This window comes from Microcebus murinus, chromosome X (assembly GCF_040939455.1).
Source record: "Microcebus murinus isolate Inina chromosome X, M.murinus_Inina_mat1.0, whole genome shotgun sequence".
In the NCBI taxonomy this organism is placed as follows: Eukaryota; Metazoa; Chordata; class Mammalia; order Primates; family Cheirogaleidae; genus Microcebus; species Microcebus murinus.
Genome location: NC_134136.1, coordinates 34491061 through 34510726, shown reverse-complemented (window position 1 = coordinate 34510726; position 19666 = coordinate 34491061). Strand labels below are relative to the sequence as shown.

Here is a 19666-nt window from a genome sequence, read left to right as displayed (position 1 = left end):
TATCTTCATGAATCCTTATCATAACCCCAAAATAAGTATAATTATCTATAATTTACTTATAAAGAAACTAAAATTTAGAAAAGTTAAATAATTTATTCAAGGTAATAGTGCTAGTAAGTAGGGGAACCTGAGTTTGAAGCTAAAGCCTGTTTGCTATCCATTCTATGCCAAACAGCCTCTTGAAGAACTAAAAAGCACAGTGTGGGGGTATCTGTTTCACTGCTTTAAGGTACCTTCACAAAACTGGGAGCATGAAAACCCTTCAGGAAAAGTTTCAAATGACAGAGCAAATGATGGAAAATCAACCAACACAAATTCAAGAGTGTGAACATGCCTCACTGAAAACCTACTCTGCTTCTATTAACTTACAGTAAAGATACTCAAAGATAAAAGCCACAAAAGGTGACAATTTATGTGTAATGCCATATCCTGTGGGAAAACATACCAACTATTTTTTATAAGCCTGTATGTTGATAAGATCTTTGTGTCTAAACAGTGATTCTTGGCACCAAGAGAGTTGTGCAGCCCCATCACAGACTGGTTTGTATGCCCTTTCCAACCACAAGAGCCTGGTATGGCAGCATGTCCTTTTTAAATTAAAATAAAAGGAAGATCCATTCACTCTGCATATTTCTAAAACGTTTCTTAAGATAACTGGAGATACCCAGGGTTGCTATGAAAATTAAGACAGATAGATAGATAAATAGAGATATTTTCCCGCTAATACTGCTTTCCCATTGGAAATCATTTAGGGAATATCCTTCTACCTTTTTTCTTCCTTTATTGATTTCTTTCATAATTAGTGTATGCCTATCATAGGCCATGTCCTAGGTTAGACCCTGAGGTTGAGTGAGTTGGAAGAAAAATAATTAGGGGTGGATTAGATAGAGTTTATTCCTTTTAAGAGTTCATAATCTAGTATAGCAGACAAACAAATACACAAATAACTAAACTACAATGTCATAAAATGGAACTATGGGCAAAATGTTTAGCAAGCACAGTAGAAGGGCTATATAATTCTGCCTTGGAAAGTCAAATATGATATTTGAGTTGGATCATGAAGGATTACTAATTCACTAAGTAGAGATAAGGTGAAGGGGCGACCTTCCAGACAAAGGGAACAGCTTGTACAAGGAACACTAATGAAAGAGCATGGCATCTTCAAAGCCAGTTTGTGTGAAAGGACAATAGGCTGGAAAAGTAGATTGGCATGATCTTTCCTCTGTCTGGAGTTCCACCGTGTTTTCAGATATTCAGGTACTCCCCATTTGTCAAGAATTAGTTCAAATACCACATGTTCCAGGAAATCTTCTCTGTGACAATTCCTATTGATTTAGCATCTGTGAGCTACTTGAGTATTTTAAACCTATTTATAAAGTCAATAAACATTTTGCAAATGACAAAATCATTGTCTAAACAGAGTATATTACTTCAATTAAAATTGTACATGTGAACAGTTTCTGAAAAGTTAAGCATACTTACTACCTGACACAGCAAAGCCACTCATAGGTATATACACAAAAGAACTGAAGACGGGGACTGAAACAGATACTTGTACACCAATGTTTACAGCAGAATTATTTTCGTTTACAGCAGAATTATTTTCAATAACCAAAAGGTGGATAAAACTCAAGTTCCCATCAACAGATGAATGGATAAACAAAATATGGTATACATAAGATGTAATATTATTCAGCCTTAAAAAGGAATGAAATTCTGATACATGCTGCAACACAGATAAACTTTGAAAATATGTTACATGAAATAAGAGAGACATAAAAAGACAAATATTGTGTTATTACACTTGTACAAGGTATCTAAACATAAAGGAGAATAGAGGTTACCAGGGGATGGCAGAGGGGAAACTGGGAGTTGATTTTTTAATTGTTTGGGATGATAAAAAGTTCTGGACATGGATAGTAGTGATGGTTGCAGAACACTGTGAATGTACTAAATGCAACTGATTTATACACTTAAAATGGTTGAAATGGTAAATTTTATGCTATGTGTATTTTATCACAATAAAACAATAACTTCCCAGAAACAAAAAATTGGCTCTTCTTGGAGTGACTTCAGCAAGATGGCTGATTAGAAGTGACTGGTGCTTGTCCCTTTTACAAAACTGGACCAAAATAATGAATAAGCAACTAAAATTTGACAGAAGTGTCTGAGGGAGAGCAATGGAGTGCAGTGAGAAAGTGGCAAGATCTCTGTATAGCATGGAAGTCTAGGATGCAGTATAGGGAGGGAAGCAAAGAGCCCTGATTTTGTTGTTCCATCTCCCCTGCCAGGATCAGCTCGGAGCCAAGAGGGACTTCTCCTTGTGGGGAAAAGGCAGAAGTCCTCCATCATTGCCATAACAGACACTTGAAGTCCTTACTACAGGAGAATCCCACATTCCTCAAGCCCTGAACCCACTATGGGCAAGTTCCTGAAATTCACATGGCTGCATTGCTCCATATTAGGAGCAAAAATTGTGCACTTCACTCCCCACAATATCCCGAACTGCTGCAGCCTGGTGCCATATTGAAACTAGAGCCACTGCTGGGATGCAACGTCCTCTGAGGGCCAGAAGATACTGTGATATCTCTCCAGTAACAACATCCCAAAAAAGGAAGCACATAAAATGCCAGAAAAATTCAAAATAATGATCTTAAAGAAACTCACTGAGATATAAGAGAACACAGATAGTCAATTCAATTAAATGAGGAAACAATTCATGATCTGAATGAGAAATCCAACAAAGGGATAGATATCATAAAAAATAGCAAAACAATAATTTTAGAGCTGAAAAATTCAATGGACGAAATAACAGATACCACTGAGAGCTTCATCAACTGACAAGACCAAACAGAAGTAAGGATTTCTGAACTTGAAGGCAAGAGTTTTGAATCAATGCAGGCAGGCCAAAAATATATATATTAAAAAAATAAAAAAACAATGAAGAATCCTACATGATTAGTGGGAAACCATTAACAGAATAAATTTTGACATGATGGGAGTTCTAGAAGAAGAAATAAAAAAAAGGAACAGAAAACTTTCAAAATGAAATAATTGCCAGAAACTTCCCAAGTCTTGGGAGAGATATTAACATAAAGATCCAGAAAGCTCAAAGATTACCAAATATATTGAACCTATGTGTTGGCTTATTGGCCTACGGGTATGATTCTTGCTTTGAGTGGCAAATATATTCACCCTAAAAAAGTCTTTTCCAAGGCACATTATAATAAAACTGTCAAAAATCAAAGACAAAGAGAAAATTCTAAAAACAAGAGAATAGCATCAAGTCACATATAAGGGAATTTCCATTAGATTAACAGCAGATTTCTCAACAGAAACCTTATAGGCAAGGAGAGAATGAAAAGACATATTTAAAGTGGTGAAAAAAAGTCTGCAAGCCAAACTGCAAGCCAAACACTATACTCAGCAAAGCCATCCTTCAGAAATGAAGGAGAAAAAAAAAGTCATTCCCATACAAGCAAATATTAAGGACTTCATTACCACTAGAGAAGCCTTTCAAGAAATGCTTAGGAGAGTCCTACATCTGAAAGCAAAAAAACAATAAATATCATCATGAAAACATGTGAAATTATAAAACAAACCAGTAGAGTAGATGCAGAAAGGATAAAAAGAAATCAGACCTTATCACTACAGAAAACCACCTTAACCATAAAGTTAAACAATAAAAGAGGAAGAAAGGATATACAAAACAACCAGAATATTGTTAATCAAATGACAAGAGAAAGTCCTCACCTATAAATAATAACCTTGAATGTAAATAGATTAAAGTCTGTGGTTAAAACATAACAGATTGGATGAACAGATAAAAAAAAAACAAGAGTTAACTATATGCTGCCTACAAGAAATTCACTTCACTTGTAAAGACACACAGATTTAAAATGTAAGGATGGAAAAAGACATTCCATGCAAATAGAAACCAAAAGCAATCAGGAGTAGCTCTACTTATATCAGATAAAACCCCTGTTAAGTAAAAAATGTAAAAAAGAGACAAAGAAGGAGATTATATTCTGATAAAGTGATCAATTCAGCAAGAGGATATAATAATTATGAATGTATTTACACCCAACACCAGAGTACCAGATATATAAAGTGAATATTATTAGATCTAAAGAGAAGATAGACTCCAACACAATAATATTTGTGGTCTTCAACTCCCAACTGTCTGCACTGAGCAGATCATCTAAACAGAAAATCAACAAAGAAACACTGAATTGGATCATAGATCAAATGGACCTAACAGACGTTTAAAGAACATTTCATCTAATAGCTACAGAATATACATTCTTTTCATCAGCACATGGAACATTCTCCAGAAGTGACCGTATGTCAGGCCACAAAATAAGTCTCAAAACATTTTAAAAATTTAAATCATATCAAGTTATCTTTCTTTTAACAAAATGGAATAAAACTAGAAATCAATAACCAGAGGGACATTCAAAGCTGTATAAATACATGAAAATTAAACAACATGCTACTCAACAATTAATGGGTCAATGAAGAAATTAAAAAGGGAATTAAAAAATTAATTGAAACAAATGAATACAGAAACACAACATACCAAAATTTATGGGATACAGCAAAAGCAGTATCAAGAGAAAAGTTTGTGACATTAGATGACTACATCAAAAACATAGAAAGATTTCAAATAAACAATGATGCATCTCAAGGAAATAGAAAAGCAAGAAAAAAAACTGAACTCAAAATTAGTAGAAGGAAATAATAAAGATCAGAGCACGAATAAATGAAATTAAGACTAAAAAGTCAATTCAAAACATCAACGAAAGGAAAAGTTGGTTTTATTAAAAGATAAGTTGACAAACCATTAGCTAGAATAACTAGAGAAAAAAGAGATGACCCAAATAAATAAAGACATCAGAAACAAAAAAGGAGGCATCACAGCTGATATCACAAAAATACAAAGAGTCATTAGAGACTATTATGAACAACGATACACCAACAAATTGGAAAACCCAAAGGAAATGGATAAATTCCTAGATATATGAAACCTCTCAAGATTGAACCAGGAAGAAATACAAAACCTAAATAGACCAATAATGAGTAATGAGTAAAGAGTCTTGCAACAAAGAAAAGCCCAAAACTGAATGGCTTCATTGCCAAATTCTCCAAAATGCGTAAAGAAGAAGTAATACCAATTCTCCTCAAACTATTTTGAAAAATGTGAAGGGAAGGGAATTCTTCTGAACTCATTCTACAAGGGTAGCATGATACCAAAACTGCATAAGGACACAACAAAAAGAAAACTACAGGCCATTATCTCTAATGAACATAGATGCAAAAATCCTCAACAAAATCCTAGCAAACAAATTATAATAGCATATCAAAAATATTATACACCATGATTGAGTGATATTTATTCCAAGAATGCAAGAGTAGTTCAAAATATGAAAATCAATAAACATGATGCATCACATCAACAGAATGAAGGACAAAAACCACATGATCATTTCAAGAGATGCAGAAAAAAACATTTGATAAAATTCAACATTCCTTTGTGATAATAACTCCTAACAAATTAGGTATAGAAAGAATGCATCTCAACACAATACAGGCCACATATTTCAAACTCACAGCAACTATCACATCGAATGGGGAAAAACTGAAAGTCTTTTCTCTAAGAACTTGAACAAAACAAGGATGTCCACTCTCACCACTCTTATCCAACATAGTACTGGCAATCCTAGGCAGAGCAACCAGGCAAGAGAAAAACGAAAAGAATATCCAACTTGGAAATGAGGAAGTCAAATTGTCTTTGATAATGACATAATCTTATATATACAAAAATATAAAAACTCCACCAAAAACTTTTAGAACTGACAAACAAATTCAGTAAGGATATAGATCAACATACAAAGATCAGTAGCATTTCTATACACCAACAACTAGATAAAAAAAGAATCATGAAAGCAATTGCATATGCAATAGCTACCAAAAAACCCAAAATACCTAGAAATAAATTTAACTAAGGAGGTGAATGATCTCACAAGGAAAACTACAAAACACTGATGAAGGAAAACAAAAAGGGCACAAAAAAGGAAAGGCATCTTGTGTTCATGGACTAGAAGAATTAATATTGTTAAAATGACCATATTACCCCAAGTGATCTACAAATTCAATGAAATCCCTATGAAATACAATGAACTCCTTCACAGAAATAGAAAACACTATCCTAAAATTCATATGGAACCACAAAATACCCCAAATAGCCAAAGCAATCCTAAGCCAAAAGAACAAAGCAGGAGGCATCACACTACCAGATTTACTGGTATACACTACCAAATATACTACAGAATATAGTAACCAATACAGCATGACAGTGGCACAAAAAACAGACACACAGACCAATAGAATAGAATAAAGAACCTAGAAATAAATTCACATATTTATAGCTAGTTGATTTTTGACAAGGCACCATAAATATTCATTGGGGAAAAAACATTCTCTTCAATAAAGGATGCCAGGAAAACTGGATATCCATATGCAGAAGAATGACACTCAAACCCTATCTCTCACCTTATATAAAAATCAACTCAAAATGGATTAAAGACTTAAATGTAAGACCTCAATTTATAAAACCACTATAGGAAAACATACGGAAATACTTCAGGACATCGGTCCATGTCTGCGAAAAGATTTTATGAATAGAATTTCAAAAGCACAGGCAACTAAAGCAAAAATAAACAAATGGGATTATATCAAACTACAAAATGTATGCACAAGAAAGGAAATAATTAACAGAGTGAAGAGACAACCTGTGGAATGAAAGAAATTTTTTGTAAGCTATTCTTCCAACAAGGGATTACAATCCAGAATATACAAGGAACTCAAAAACAACTCAACAGAAAAAAAAAAGGAAACAATCTGATTTAAAAATGGGCAAATGATCTGAATAGACATTTTTTAAAGGAAGACATACAAATGGGCAACAAATATATGAAAAAATGTTCAACACATCACTAATCATTAGGGAAAAACAAATAAAACCCATAATGAGATATCATCTCACTCCAGGTAGAATGGACATCATCAAGTCAAAAATATAACAAATGTTGGTGAGGATGTGGAAAAAAGGCAACTCTTACATTTTGTTGGTAGGAGTGTAAACTAGTTGGTAGGAATGGAGAACAGTATTGTGGTTCCTCCAAAAGCTACAAATAGAACTACCATATGATCCAGCAGTTCTACTACTGGGTATATACATACAAAGCAAAGGAAATCAGTAAGTTGAAGAGATATCAGCATCCCACGTTTATTGCAGCACTATTCACAATAGCCAAGGTAAGGAATCAGCTTGTGTCCATCAACAGACAAATGGATAAAGAAAATGTGGCTTTTATACATGATGGAATACTATTCAGCCATAAAAAATAATGAAATCTTGTCCTCTGCAGCAACATGGATGACCTAGAGAACATTATATTTGAGTAAAATAAGCCAGGGACTGAAAGATAAATACATGTTCTCACTTACATGCAGAAGCGAAAAAAGTTGATCTCATATAATTAGAGAGTAGAGTAGTGGTAATTAGAGCTCCAGAAGGGTAGGAGAGAGAGGATAGGGAGAGTTTGTTAAAAGGATACAAAATTACAGCTAAATAGGAGGAACTATAGTTAACAATAATTTATTATATATTTTCAAATAGCTAGAAGAGAGGATTTTGAATGTTCCCATCACAAAGAAATGATAAATATTTGAGGTAATGGGTATGCTATAATAGATACCCTGATTTAATCACTATACATTGTATGTTCTGAAATATCCCTCTGTAACCCATAAATATGTAATTATGTGCCAATAAAATTTTTTAAAAATATTTTTAAATTGTACATGTTAAGAGACTCTACCTCAAATGTGATCTGAGTAATAAAGGCAAACAAATAAGAGACTTTTGTTCCTAGAAATAAATGGGAACCACCCAAATTAGAAGTGGTAAAGATCTACCTATACATCTATAATTAAAAATATTTGCAGCTTTGGGGTATAAGGTTAAAATATATTTGGAATGGCTGGAAATGCTACATGTCACATGAAGAAAGACATTCACAAAAGAGGAGTTTATACTCCTTTGTGCATTACCTCCTGTTGATGTTCAAAGTCCCAGGATGCAAGTCTCTCCAATCTTGGACGGTCTGTCTCTGAGTAATTTTCTCTTCTATTCAGTTCAAGTGCTCCACTCTCTTCATTGGTTCCACTGACTCCCTTACCTCCATTACCATTGCTGCTGCTTCTTCCAATGCCTATACCAGCTTCATGTCCTTCTTGGTCTCCAATGGCTGCACTGCCCCCAGTGGCTGCACTTTCTCCATGGCTTCTATTGGCTTTATGGCTTTTATAGACACCTTGCTTCCAGTGTCCATCTCGGCCATAGCTTGCCCTGATAAAAAGCTCCAATTAATGAAAGAAAGCCACCCAATAAAAACACATTTGAAAGTTAGTAAGTAAATGTAACCAAATTAGGATGTGCTTTACATATATATCTACCATGTCCAGACATGTCTTTGCTATGTGGCTACATGTGAACGCTATTGGTATGATATAGAAAATAAAAATGCCCCAATGGCCTGTCAATCTTAAATACTGAATTAATACCATAGCTGATGTCAATTTTCTGGCTGCATTTGATTGGCAAAGGGAAGAGAACTTGCATTCTTTCTTAGGTATACATGTTAGGTTAGTAGCAAGAATATGCATTTTTTTCCTTAAATAATAAGACTATTTCATGCATTAGCAACTTCATAGAGACATGAATGATCAAGATTACATTTTAAGCTCAACCACAATACATTTCAATAATCTTCCTGCAATATATTTAGTTTGTGTTAATTTTAACAGCTGCCCTGATTTCCTAACATGTGTATTGACTGCTTTGCTATAGAATCCCATTGGTCTAATAGTTCACCAACAAGTTCAGTAATATAGACCTCATATCTTATAAAACTATAATAGTCATTTAATTAGTTGCTAAAATTATCAAGCTTAATAAAATGTCTCAATGCCCTCTTTTTGCATAAGAGACATTAAACAAATGTGCCTGTGGCAATTCTAAAAGTAAATTTATTTGACAGCAGAATTCTTGGTAGATTTTTCAGTTGGAAAAAAACCAAAAGAGCTCTTGCTAACTTCTCCATCAATTAACCAGATAAATATTATCTTACATTTATTATATACATGGTGATATCTTAATTGTTGGAGAAAAGCATAGCTATATTTGCAAATACCAGAGCTTCATCTTACAGTTATTAAGTAGTACACTTCCTTTGTTGCCCCACTTCTCACAATCACTGTGGTTTTATAGGGTAAGATGATTCAGTGACACTAATTTTAACAGAAACATCTACACAATTCCAGTTATTAAAAAAACTAATAAATATTAATATTTGAATGCTAATTTTAAAAGTATACAAATAATGCAAAATTAGATGCTCTACATTTGAACAATTTAAAATCTATTATTGAAAATCAAACCATTCAGCAATAAGCAAGTGAAATTTATTCACCCTCTTGGTAGTAAATTTTGAAAACAAACCAAAGATGCAAATAATTCTCAAGTTATAAAACATAGATAGTATAAGTAATCCATAAAAACCAACCTTGGCCAACTAGGCACATCACCACGATTATTGTCTGTGTCATCAACAGAATCATCATTGTTGTCATCATCATCGTAGGCTTTACAGACATCATTAGCCTGATAAACCTGGTTATCCACGTCATCACTGCCATTGGCTAGGTCATAGGTATCTTCATAAGCATCACGAGTATCATCATCATTATCAGTATCAGCACCGGCATCATAGAGTTCAACATAATCACCATCCTCTTCAGGCGACTGAATGACAGATGCGGGAGTTAACCAATCACTCCGGAAGATTTCAGAGAGTGCATTATAGCCTACCCATTCATTTGTCAAGTATACGGGAGGTGATATTTTTCCTACTTTACATCCATTTGGAACCTGTGTGCACAAGAAAGGTTAATGTAGTCTCCAGTAGCCTTTCATTTTCTACAAGATTGGAAAGTTTCCAAGCTGACAACATTTTAAAATATATTTTCCATTGAAACAAAAATGTTCACTCACTAGATAGAGCAAATATTTTAGTGAGGATGAGATGCTAAAACTCAAACGTCAGGCTATGATTATTAGTGGCCTTTCTGGATCACACGGGGAAAAATTGACTCACTTTATTTTTTGTTACCCCTACTTGTCTGCTGAGGAGTAGACATTTGCCTTTGATGCTGGAAAGTAGAACAGGTGATTTGATGCTCTACAAATACAGTCAACTTTTTCCTTTTGTTTTATCCCCTGACATTGGGATTGACACATAGCTCTTGAAATTGGTATGTTAATTTCCTAGCTCTGAATTTACATGTTGCAGTTGTCTTAAAGCATTTTAAATGCTTCTAAAAAGCAAATTAATATAAATCTACCCTTTAAACCTTTTAAGTACCATACGTGTTATGTAACTCTTGGGCAACCTAGAAGGGTTGTGTGTATGGTAGCGTAAGGGTAATTACAAAATAAAATAGAATGATCTGAAAGCACACTGCAAAAAGACATGGAAAACTTCTTTTAATTATGCAATCACTACACATTTACTTTTTACTAAATGTCTTATTTTTATACATTTCCTAATAGCCCAAGGAATGCTATTAAACAAAAATTGAACATCTAACCTCTTAATCTGAGATTAGCTTTTACAAATAGCTCTTTACCACTCCTTTCTGAAATATGTTCTGATTGACATAAAAATAAGTGAAAATCAAATATTGTCTGATTGGTTAACAGTTTTCAATTTTAATTTCTAGATTTTGTATTCTGTATGCTCACATAACAAGGGGAATCTACCTTTAAAAGATTAATTTTAAAAACCCTAAACTCTTTAACTTTTCCTTCCTTTAGTGAAGATGAGAATGTGCAAGTCAAAAAAAATGGAAAAGTGAAAAGAATGGCCATAAACATGTTAAGATGGAAACCTACATGGATGTCAATCAGCAACTTCTGATCAATAGTAGAATAAGGTGGTGATGACTGAGATCGCCTCCTGGTCACAGGACTTTCTTCCTCAGAAGAAGATTCTATGGAATGCCAAAAATACATTAGTAACAGTGGTAATTACAGCCATTGCCTTCATTTGTATAGTGTACTAGTTCAATCCCTTGTTATTTTTCTTGTAGCCTCTGTGATTCTATTCAGGAAATATCACCTGACAAATTCTCACAGGGCCAGGATCCTGATTTCTGTTTTCAGTGGTAGTAGTAGGCTCAAATTTTGTTCCAGCTGTAGGCCTACATGGCTATTTCGTTTTGAGTAGTAAGTGTACGCTTGCTAAATATTTCTCTCTACCTGTGTAAGAAGATACACAGGATGACTGATAGCCAGGTAGATCCATTATTTTTAAATGTATCAAGAATAGAAAGGGTCCGGGCGTGGTGGCTCATGTCTGTAATCCTAGCACTTTGGAAGGCCGAGGCAGGAGGATCCTCAAGGTCAGGAGTTCAAAACCAGCCTGAGTAAGAGTGAGACCCCTTCTCTACTAAAAATAGAAAGAAATTAATTGGCTAACTAAAATATATATAGAAAAAAATTAGCTTAGCATGGTGGCGCATGCCTGTAGTCCCAGCTACCCTGGAGGCTGAGGCAGGAGGATTGCCTGAGCCCAGGAGTTTGAGGTTGCTGTGAGCTAGGCTGACGCCATAGCACTCTAGCCCGGGGAACAGAGTGAGACTCTGTCTCAAAAAAAAAAAAAAAAAAAAAAGAATAGAAAGGGCTGGTATCACATGCTAACCAATAGAAAAAAGGCCCAACAGTGCATTAGGAGATCATATGCTATCCAAAACTCTCGAAATGAGAGTTGACTCTGAAATCTTAACCCCCTAATTTCTACCAAGTGATATATCCTGATGTATTTCAATACAGTTAAGGAGTGAACTACTGAAAAGAGATAAAACTTATACCTTTTTATACAGCTGGGAACTTTTCTATAACAGTGAAATACAATAGAACTTTCTGCAGTGAAGAAAATGTTCTGTATCCACACTGTCCAATGCAGTAGCCACTAGTCACATGCGACTATTGAGTATTTGAAATGTGGCCAGCGTGTCTGAGAAACAGACTTTTTAATTTTATTCATTTTTCATTTGAGTTTACATTTCAATAGTCACATGTGGCTAATATTGGACAGCTCAATTCTATAGTGTAAATATTTCTATTTAAAATACAAATTTATCTGGTTTGGAAATCCAGATTTTGATATTGAGTTGTGGTACAGTAAACAACACCTGTGGTCGAAATCTAGTAAGAATATTTAACAGGATCAAATATCAGATCTTAGTGAGTGTACTTAGAAAAAGCTTCACTTCAGGAACAGTCATGTCCCTGTTTATTGTTTTTGTGTGCTTGGATTTTAAAGACTACTGCCTTTCTTTTATTTTCAGTCTTGGTGTACATAGTCAAAGTATAGACACTACAATTCCAAAAAGCATGTATTGTAAGACTGCTATCTTTTAAGAACATTTCACTGAACACGTGCCAAAATTTGTGTACTCATTTTCTGGTACTGTTGGACTTTTGCTCTTTATTATTTTTCTGCAGGAAACCATTTCTCTGAAGTCTTTTGGTGTGTTAGCAGGCCAAATAAGAAGTTCGGGTAAATGTTTTGAGAATTTGAGACAAATCTGTAGTAAGGTGCTCTGATTTCATGGTCTTGTCATCTCATGGGAATATCAAATAACACACACAATAAAACAAAAGAATTTTGGAACTAAAGAGATATAAGATGTTTAGCTATTATCCGCACAAATGCTATCCCCCTTCTCTCGCCCATCAATATTAATGACTGCTTTGGAGCCTAATCCAGAATTTCCTTAGTTCCAAAATAAAACATGAATAAATCTTAAATTTTTAGTTGTTTGCCCAATATTAGCAAAATCAGCCCAAGTCAAACCAGAAGAAAAATATTCTGGGGCAAAAATTCCTAAATTTACTCTTTATTTATGCTTATCTTATTTCTTGCAACATAGTATTTGTGCATGAGGGAACACTACTATTTAAAAAAAAAAGTCTGCCATTATGTAAGTTTCTTAAGAAGAATGGGGTTTTTCAGTTCAGATCCTCAAATATTAAATTTTCAAAAAGAGAGGTATATCTATATCCTTTTTATTATTAAAATTTTACTAAAATCTGTATGCTATATTTTTAGAGATGACTCAGACACTCAATTAGGCATTTTCCCCTTGCTTAAACTTGCCTGGATTGCTTAAAACTAGATAATCCTAGATTTCATGACCCAAGGCACAACTTTTGGTTTTATTTATCCTGATATTTCACAAATCTATAATTCATTTAATCTCTCTCAAAGCACATCTGAAAATAAAACACCTGTTTGAAATTCATATCAATTCTCGAAGTTATTTTCTATGATTCGATTGATTAATTTTTCATGTATTCTGAGTAAAATCATCAGCTTGTAACATTTATGGATATTTATGAGATACTGTCATTTTGGGGGAGGTGAAATAACAAACTGATAAATAAAACACATGCTCACAACTAGTGCATCCAATACTCTAAAGGCTATCTATAAATTTTAGCTTGTTGGAAGCTTGTTGGAAGCCGCTTGTTGGAGCGGCCTCTCCCAAGCTCCTTTCCCATATCTTTCTCACCTGATATAGAAACTAAATAAAATTGACTCTCCTTGCCTTTCTAGACACATTCCTAATGACTACCCAAGTAAAAGAAGAAACTTAAGAAAAATTATTTTCCATTTCTCAAAGGTCACCACTGACCACCCAACTGCCAAATCCAATGGCATGGCCTCTGGTCCTAATCCTACTTGACCTCCATGATACTTTTCGATACACTCCTTCTTGAAATTCTTCTGTCTGGAATTCTGAAATATAAATTGCTAAACATTAGCTCTGTTTTTTCACTGTTGAAACTTTATGCTTTGAATCACCTGATGCTGCTGGGAAATTCTGAGGATTCTGAAAACTCCTTTGTCTGATGTCAATGGGCTTCTGAGCTTGTTCCAAAAGAGATCGCTGAGGAACACTAATAAAAAGACAGAAAAGCATGTGCCATATCCTAACATTCATAAGGGGAATGTACAACTCAACATAAAGACTAACAAAAAGTTTTGCTTAAATACATGGTTATATATCAAACTGAAAAGAAGTAGAGCTTAAGTAATATTTTCCAATTTCCACTTTCCCCCAAACCTGATATTTTATCTAGAACAGAGAAAAAAATTTCCAAAATATAGCAATGAAAACATTTTTCCATACAGTATGTTTCCTTCATATATTATATTTATTTCTAAAAATTCCTATAAACATTTTTAAGCTAATATTCAGACAACATTATTACCTGAGTAACAGCAATAAGCATGACCTTATAGTGTGCTTATTTTAACATGATAAAGAAAATAAGTTATCGTTATGTCAAATATTCTATTATTATTATCCTGATTTTAAATTCTTAAAGTTCATGCTTTTTAATGTCTTGTTCCTGATTTAGATAGATAGATAGATAGATAGATAGATAGACAGATGGACAGATAGGGCACTTTCATTCTTACTATTCAAATTCAAAGAATATTTAGAAAGTTACTTTGGACCGGTGATGCTAAATTTTCTAGTTACTTTAGTGTTTCTATATGGAAAAGACTTTGGTTATTGATTTAGGCCTAGAACAGACAAATCTTTTTACTTTTTAAAAGATGTTTTATTTTTAATTATTATGGGTACATAATAGTTGCACATATTTATAGGGTACATGTGATACTTTAAAATAACTAAAAGAGTAGAATTGGAATGTTCCTAACAAATGATAAATACTTGAGGTGATGGATACTCCAATTACCACAGTTTGGTTAATACACATTGTATGCTAGTATTGAAACATCACGAAAGTCTTTTCTATGGTCCCAATTTCAGGAAAGACTCAAGTTTCATTTAAATCAATTTTATAAATTTAACCATATTTAAAAGCAACGTGTTTGCTATTCATAAACTCAAAATCCTTTTGTAAAGTGAACAATCACTCCAAGTTTAACATTAAGTTTGATTTTTATATATTGAATTTTATTAAAGTTATGTTCTATGACACCAAAAACAACTATTCAAAACTGGTTTCTTCCCTTTGAGGTCAGAAGGATCATAACAACCCATTCACTGAGTACAGAGAAAAAGAAAAGTGTTTCCAGTCTTGTTTTCCAATTTTTCAAGACTGCACAAGAGTTAAATCTAAAGATATAAATGTATGGGATTTTAAAAAATAATGAGATAGTAAGATATATACAACACAATATTAACTCTATGCACTCTTACCACACTGTCCAGAAAACAGTGAGTGCTCAATAAATATTTACTGAATGACTGAGTGAATCAATATAGGCTAAGTTCTCTCCATTGTTAAGTTGGGGTTGGAGGTAGTATGATTTTCAAAGAAAATTTGGTTTAAAATATAACACATTGCAAACAACATCTAAGACATGGAACACAATCTTAAGAAATTACTGAAGATCATCAATATTACAAAGATCAAAAAATAGAGTGACTGGTATCAATATTATATATAATATTTTATTGATATAATATTGAGTCTAAGATTTGATTTTCGCTATATTTTAAATTTTCAGGCTTACCCATTCTGATTTATTGTTGAGGGTTGATATTTCAGTTATGACTTCACACAGAACGTAGTGTCAAAGAAACAAGCTTTAGTTTATCATGTGATAATTAAACATGAGTAATTTGAATATTAAAATAAAGACATGTACCTTGATGAGACCTTGACACCATTTGCATGATCCTGGTTGTAAGGCATACTGGGTCCGTCTTGAACCTTAAAGACATAATGGAATACTTTAGTAGAATTCTTGATCACCAATTCATTGGGTAATTTATTTATGGTAAAATACCTTTTATATCTATCTTCCTAAAAATCTGACTTATAAAATATGGTTTTAATAAATAGATCCTATTTTCATAAATGTTACAGTACAACATTAGAATTGCTTACCCATTAATTTCTGATAATAACTTTCAATTTTAGTATAGAAACAGATTCTGGAGATCATATAATCAAAAGCCCTCATTTCATTGTTGAGAAATCTGTAGTGCTCAGGAAAAATAACTTTTGTAGGAATGTTATGTGAAGTCAAAGGAACATCTAAAATCAGAATGCAAGTCTCCCAAGTCCTAATTTAATGTTCTTTCCGTGTTACCACATTGTTTTTATATCAAGTGCAAACTTCTCACTCAGAATTTAAAAATTTAAGTTCAAATTCTCATTCATTCACCTTTTTAAACGAATCCTAGGTTTTCAACAGTTGTCACACATATAAACAAATCATTAAAATCTCTCAAGAGTCAAAACCACTCCATCTTTAAGAAAGTTTATTTTTCTACTTTACAATTTGACTGTACTCTCATAATTAGTGTCCCCAATACTTTTTCACTTCTAAATAAATTAATTTGCATTTTACTAATTATACACTCATCTAATACAACAAAACACTCAAGAAAGGGCACATAAGAGCCAGCTTCCATCAATAAAGCAAATTTATTCTCTGCCAACATTGGTAGACAGGGCCATGGAATGTTGCCTTGCCTCATTTAGTTTTATATCACTAGGTTTCTACTCACAATAGTTTTTAGCTGCTCAAAAAATAGGTCATTCTGACATGCAATGCGCCAGTCACACTAGATTCTTTAGAAAGGAAATTTCAACATGTTACATTTTTTAAAATTCTAGCATTTTCATGCTGATAAACTTATTCTATAGTTTCTAAAAACTATAGTTTTAGTAGTTATAGTAGCCTAAAACTATAGTTTTATAGTTATAGTAGCCTTAGTACAGTATTATTTCTTTATGAAGTGACTTATCAAGGCTGTGTTTACACTCTAAGAGACAGATAAGTGAGAAATGAAAAATGTTGTGAATCTTTCATGTTTTGCTAATGAGTGTTTCCAAATATAATCAGATGGTTGGCAGTAAGCAAGATAAGCATCTGCCTAACTCTTTCCACTGTCAATTTAAATAGCTGGCATCATATTGATCCTGTCTAGACCTCTTGGTTTATGAAGATGATCTCAGTAAATTTACTGACATTAGTAAACCAAAGGCCCAAATTTCTCAAAATAGATAATGGCCCTCAATAAAAAATACAATGCCTAATATGAATTGGCTGTATTTAATCTGAAAATGATTTTCCTGTTTAAGTCATGCTTAAGGTAATAATTACTACCTGAGAGTATGAGTAAAATCATTTAGTAAGGCAGAGAAAAAGATATTATTGCTTTTCCAATTAAAGAATACAATCCACCTTATGTTCCTTCTGCCAGTGGTTAATATTTATAAAGCAATATTCTTTGTTGCTCACTTCAGAAGACTGTTAGTATCAGGAAGATTGTATTTATTTATTTATTTTTATTTCAGGATATTATGGGGGTACAAACATTTTGGTTACATGTAATGCCTTTGACTCGCCCAGGGCACACTTGTAGAAAGATTGTATTTGAAAAAGGAGAAATGTCCATAAAAGACTTCATAGTAGATGCCTGTGAAGCATCTTGTGCTGATTAGCATCCTTTTGTTGACTATGAACAATAATGAGGCTCCTGACCCACTATCAGTAAGGCAAGAGTTTGAGCTCTTCACACACTCACCTAATCTACCTTAGTGAAAAATATTTTTTAGATGGCTGGCTGTTAGGAATACTGGTTATGATGCTACCTTGTCTACAAAAGAATTGAACCTACAACTCTGGCCTCACTAAGACATGTGCTAAATAGAATGCTATCAATGTCATGAAAACGGATGCCAACTTGGACACTAGGATTGAATTATTCCCATAATTGTAAGAAAATAAGCCACAGATTAAATGATCCACACCCTGTCACGAACTGCATCCCAGAACAGAGACAATCAAGGATTATTTTACAAACTGGACTACCAGCAGTTTTCATGAGCAATATTTTTGCTTAAAGTAAGACTGACAAACTATGATTATTCAAACTAATTGGTATTTGGTAGACATTTTATTTTAAATGAATGAAGTAAGCTTGTCAACTCAAGGAAAAAAAAAACCAACTGACTGTTATTTGTTAGCAATGATAAAATTTGAGCTTTCAACAGAAAATTAGAATTTTTAAACCTGTTTCTACTACTGAGCACTTAACAGGTTACCAATACCCAGTAGCTTATATGATGGAATTAATGCTGATATTAACAAATGCTGTTTTTTGCTATTGTATAAGAAAACATGTAAAGATTTAGAAAGATCTACATACACAGTGAACCAATATTTTCCAAATGACCAATGCATGAAGTTAAAAATCATGCATAACCAAAACATCTATTCATAGCACAAGACAGACCAATGGGTTTTAATATTAACAAGGTATACAAAATTTCATTGATATGGTTTTAGATTCCATTTCTCTAGTTTTGGTATATTATCAAAGGATTTCCACAATTATCTGAAAAATCTGTAAAAATTCTCCCTTTCCAACTGCTTATATGTGAGAAGCCAGTTTTCACTCATATACTTCAATCAAAACAACATATGGTAACAGATTGAATGCAGAAGCAGATATGCGAATCCAGCTGTTTTCCATTAAACAAGATAGATTAAAGAGATCTACAAAAAATATAAAATAATGTCATTCTCTCTAAAATATTATTTTGGAAAATATAGTTATTTTTCCTTAAAAATCGTTTCTTCCACACATGCAATAGTTTTATTACTTCGTAAGTGAATTATTTTTAATTGTTTTCAATTTTAATTTCTAATTAGTTAGACATTGAATGACACAATCCATGTAATAAACAAAAACTTTTTGGGGTCCTAAATATTTAAGAGTATAAAGGGATCCTGAGACCAAAAAGTTTAAGAAACACCATTTTAGGCTCTTACTAATATGACAGCAACTCATTTTGAGAAATTTACCTCATTTTCTCTGGGATTTGGAACGTATGGCTGCAATGGTTCTATTTGGACTTCGGCCTGAACAGAATGAAATACCTCATCATTGTCTGATGACTCATCTTCTTTGTCCTTTGAAACAAAAAGGAAAATATGCATTTTAATTGTTGTTAAAATGCAAGTGATATAAGAACAACTGCATCATCCTAATATATAATTTAAAAGAATAATTTCCCAATAGTAAAAATGATTTAAACCAATAGTTTCTAATAGTTTTTAGTTCCGGATCCCTTTCAGAATCTGAGGAATGCTACAGATTGACCTTAGAAAACTGCATAGGTACACACACTTGCATATACCTTTAAGGAGATTGCTGATCTCTTCAAGCTGACCTATGGGATTCAAGTTAATCTCTGGTCTAAAGATTGATTAACTAATAACACCAAACTGCCACATTTAGTTAGCTAATATAACTCCAAAGTTTGGTCCTCCTGAGCAATGGAAGATCTATAATACAGAGGTGCAAATATTTCTCCTGAACAGAGCTCTAGGAGTTTAGAAAACTGTATTCCTTTTTAAGCCAATCAATATTATCTCTTCAACTCAAACTAAAAATATGGTTTTTTTCCTGCTGGTGAGTTGAAGTACTAACCTATGTCTCCAAACTCTAATAAAATTTCAGGTATTTCAAAAGATCT

At 33.2% G+C, this 19666-nt stretch overlaps 1 protein-coding gene across 2 annotated transcripts in view; it reads right to left on the bottom strand.

Moving 5' to 3' along the window:
• The window catches only part of NRK (Nik related kinase), a 127757-nt gene that overhangs the window by 25159 nt on the left and 82932 nt on the right, over positions 1-19666 (bottom strand). For both annotated transcript variants that reach the window (XM_075999093.1, XM_012787207.3), the window contains exons 14-19: positions 18993-19100; positions 15819-15883; positions 13995-14089; positions 11018-11115; positions 9630-9994; positions 8116-8413 (exon numbers count right to left, since the gene is read on the bottom strand). In XM_075999093.1, coding sequence (XP_075855208.1) covers positions 8116-8413; positions 9630-9994; positions 11018-11115; positions 13995-14089; positions 15819-15883; positions 18993-19100 — 1029 coding nt within the window. The remainder of the gene's footprint in view (positions 1-8115; positions 8414-9629; positions 9995-11017; positions 11116-13994; positions 14090-15818; positions 15884-18992; positions 19101-19666) is intronic.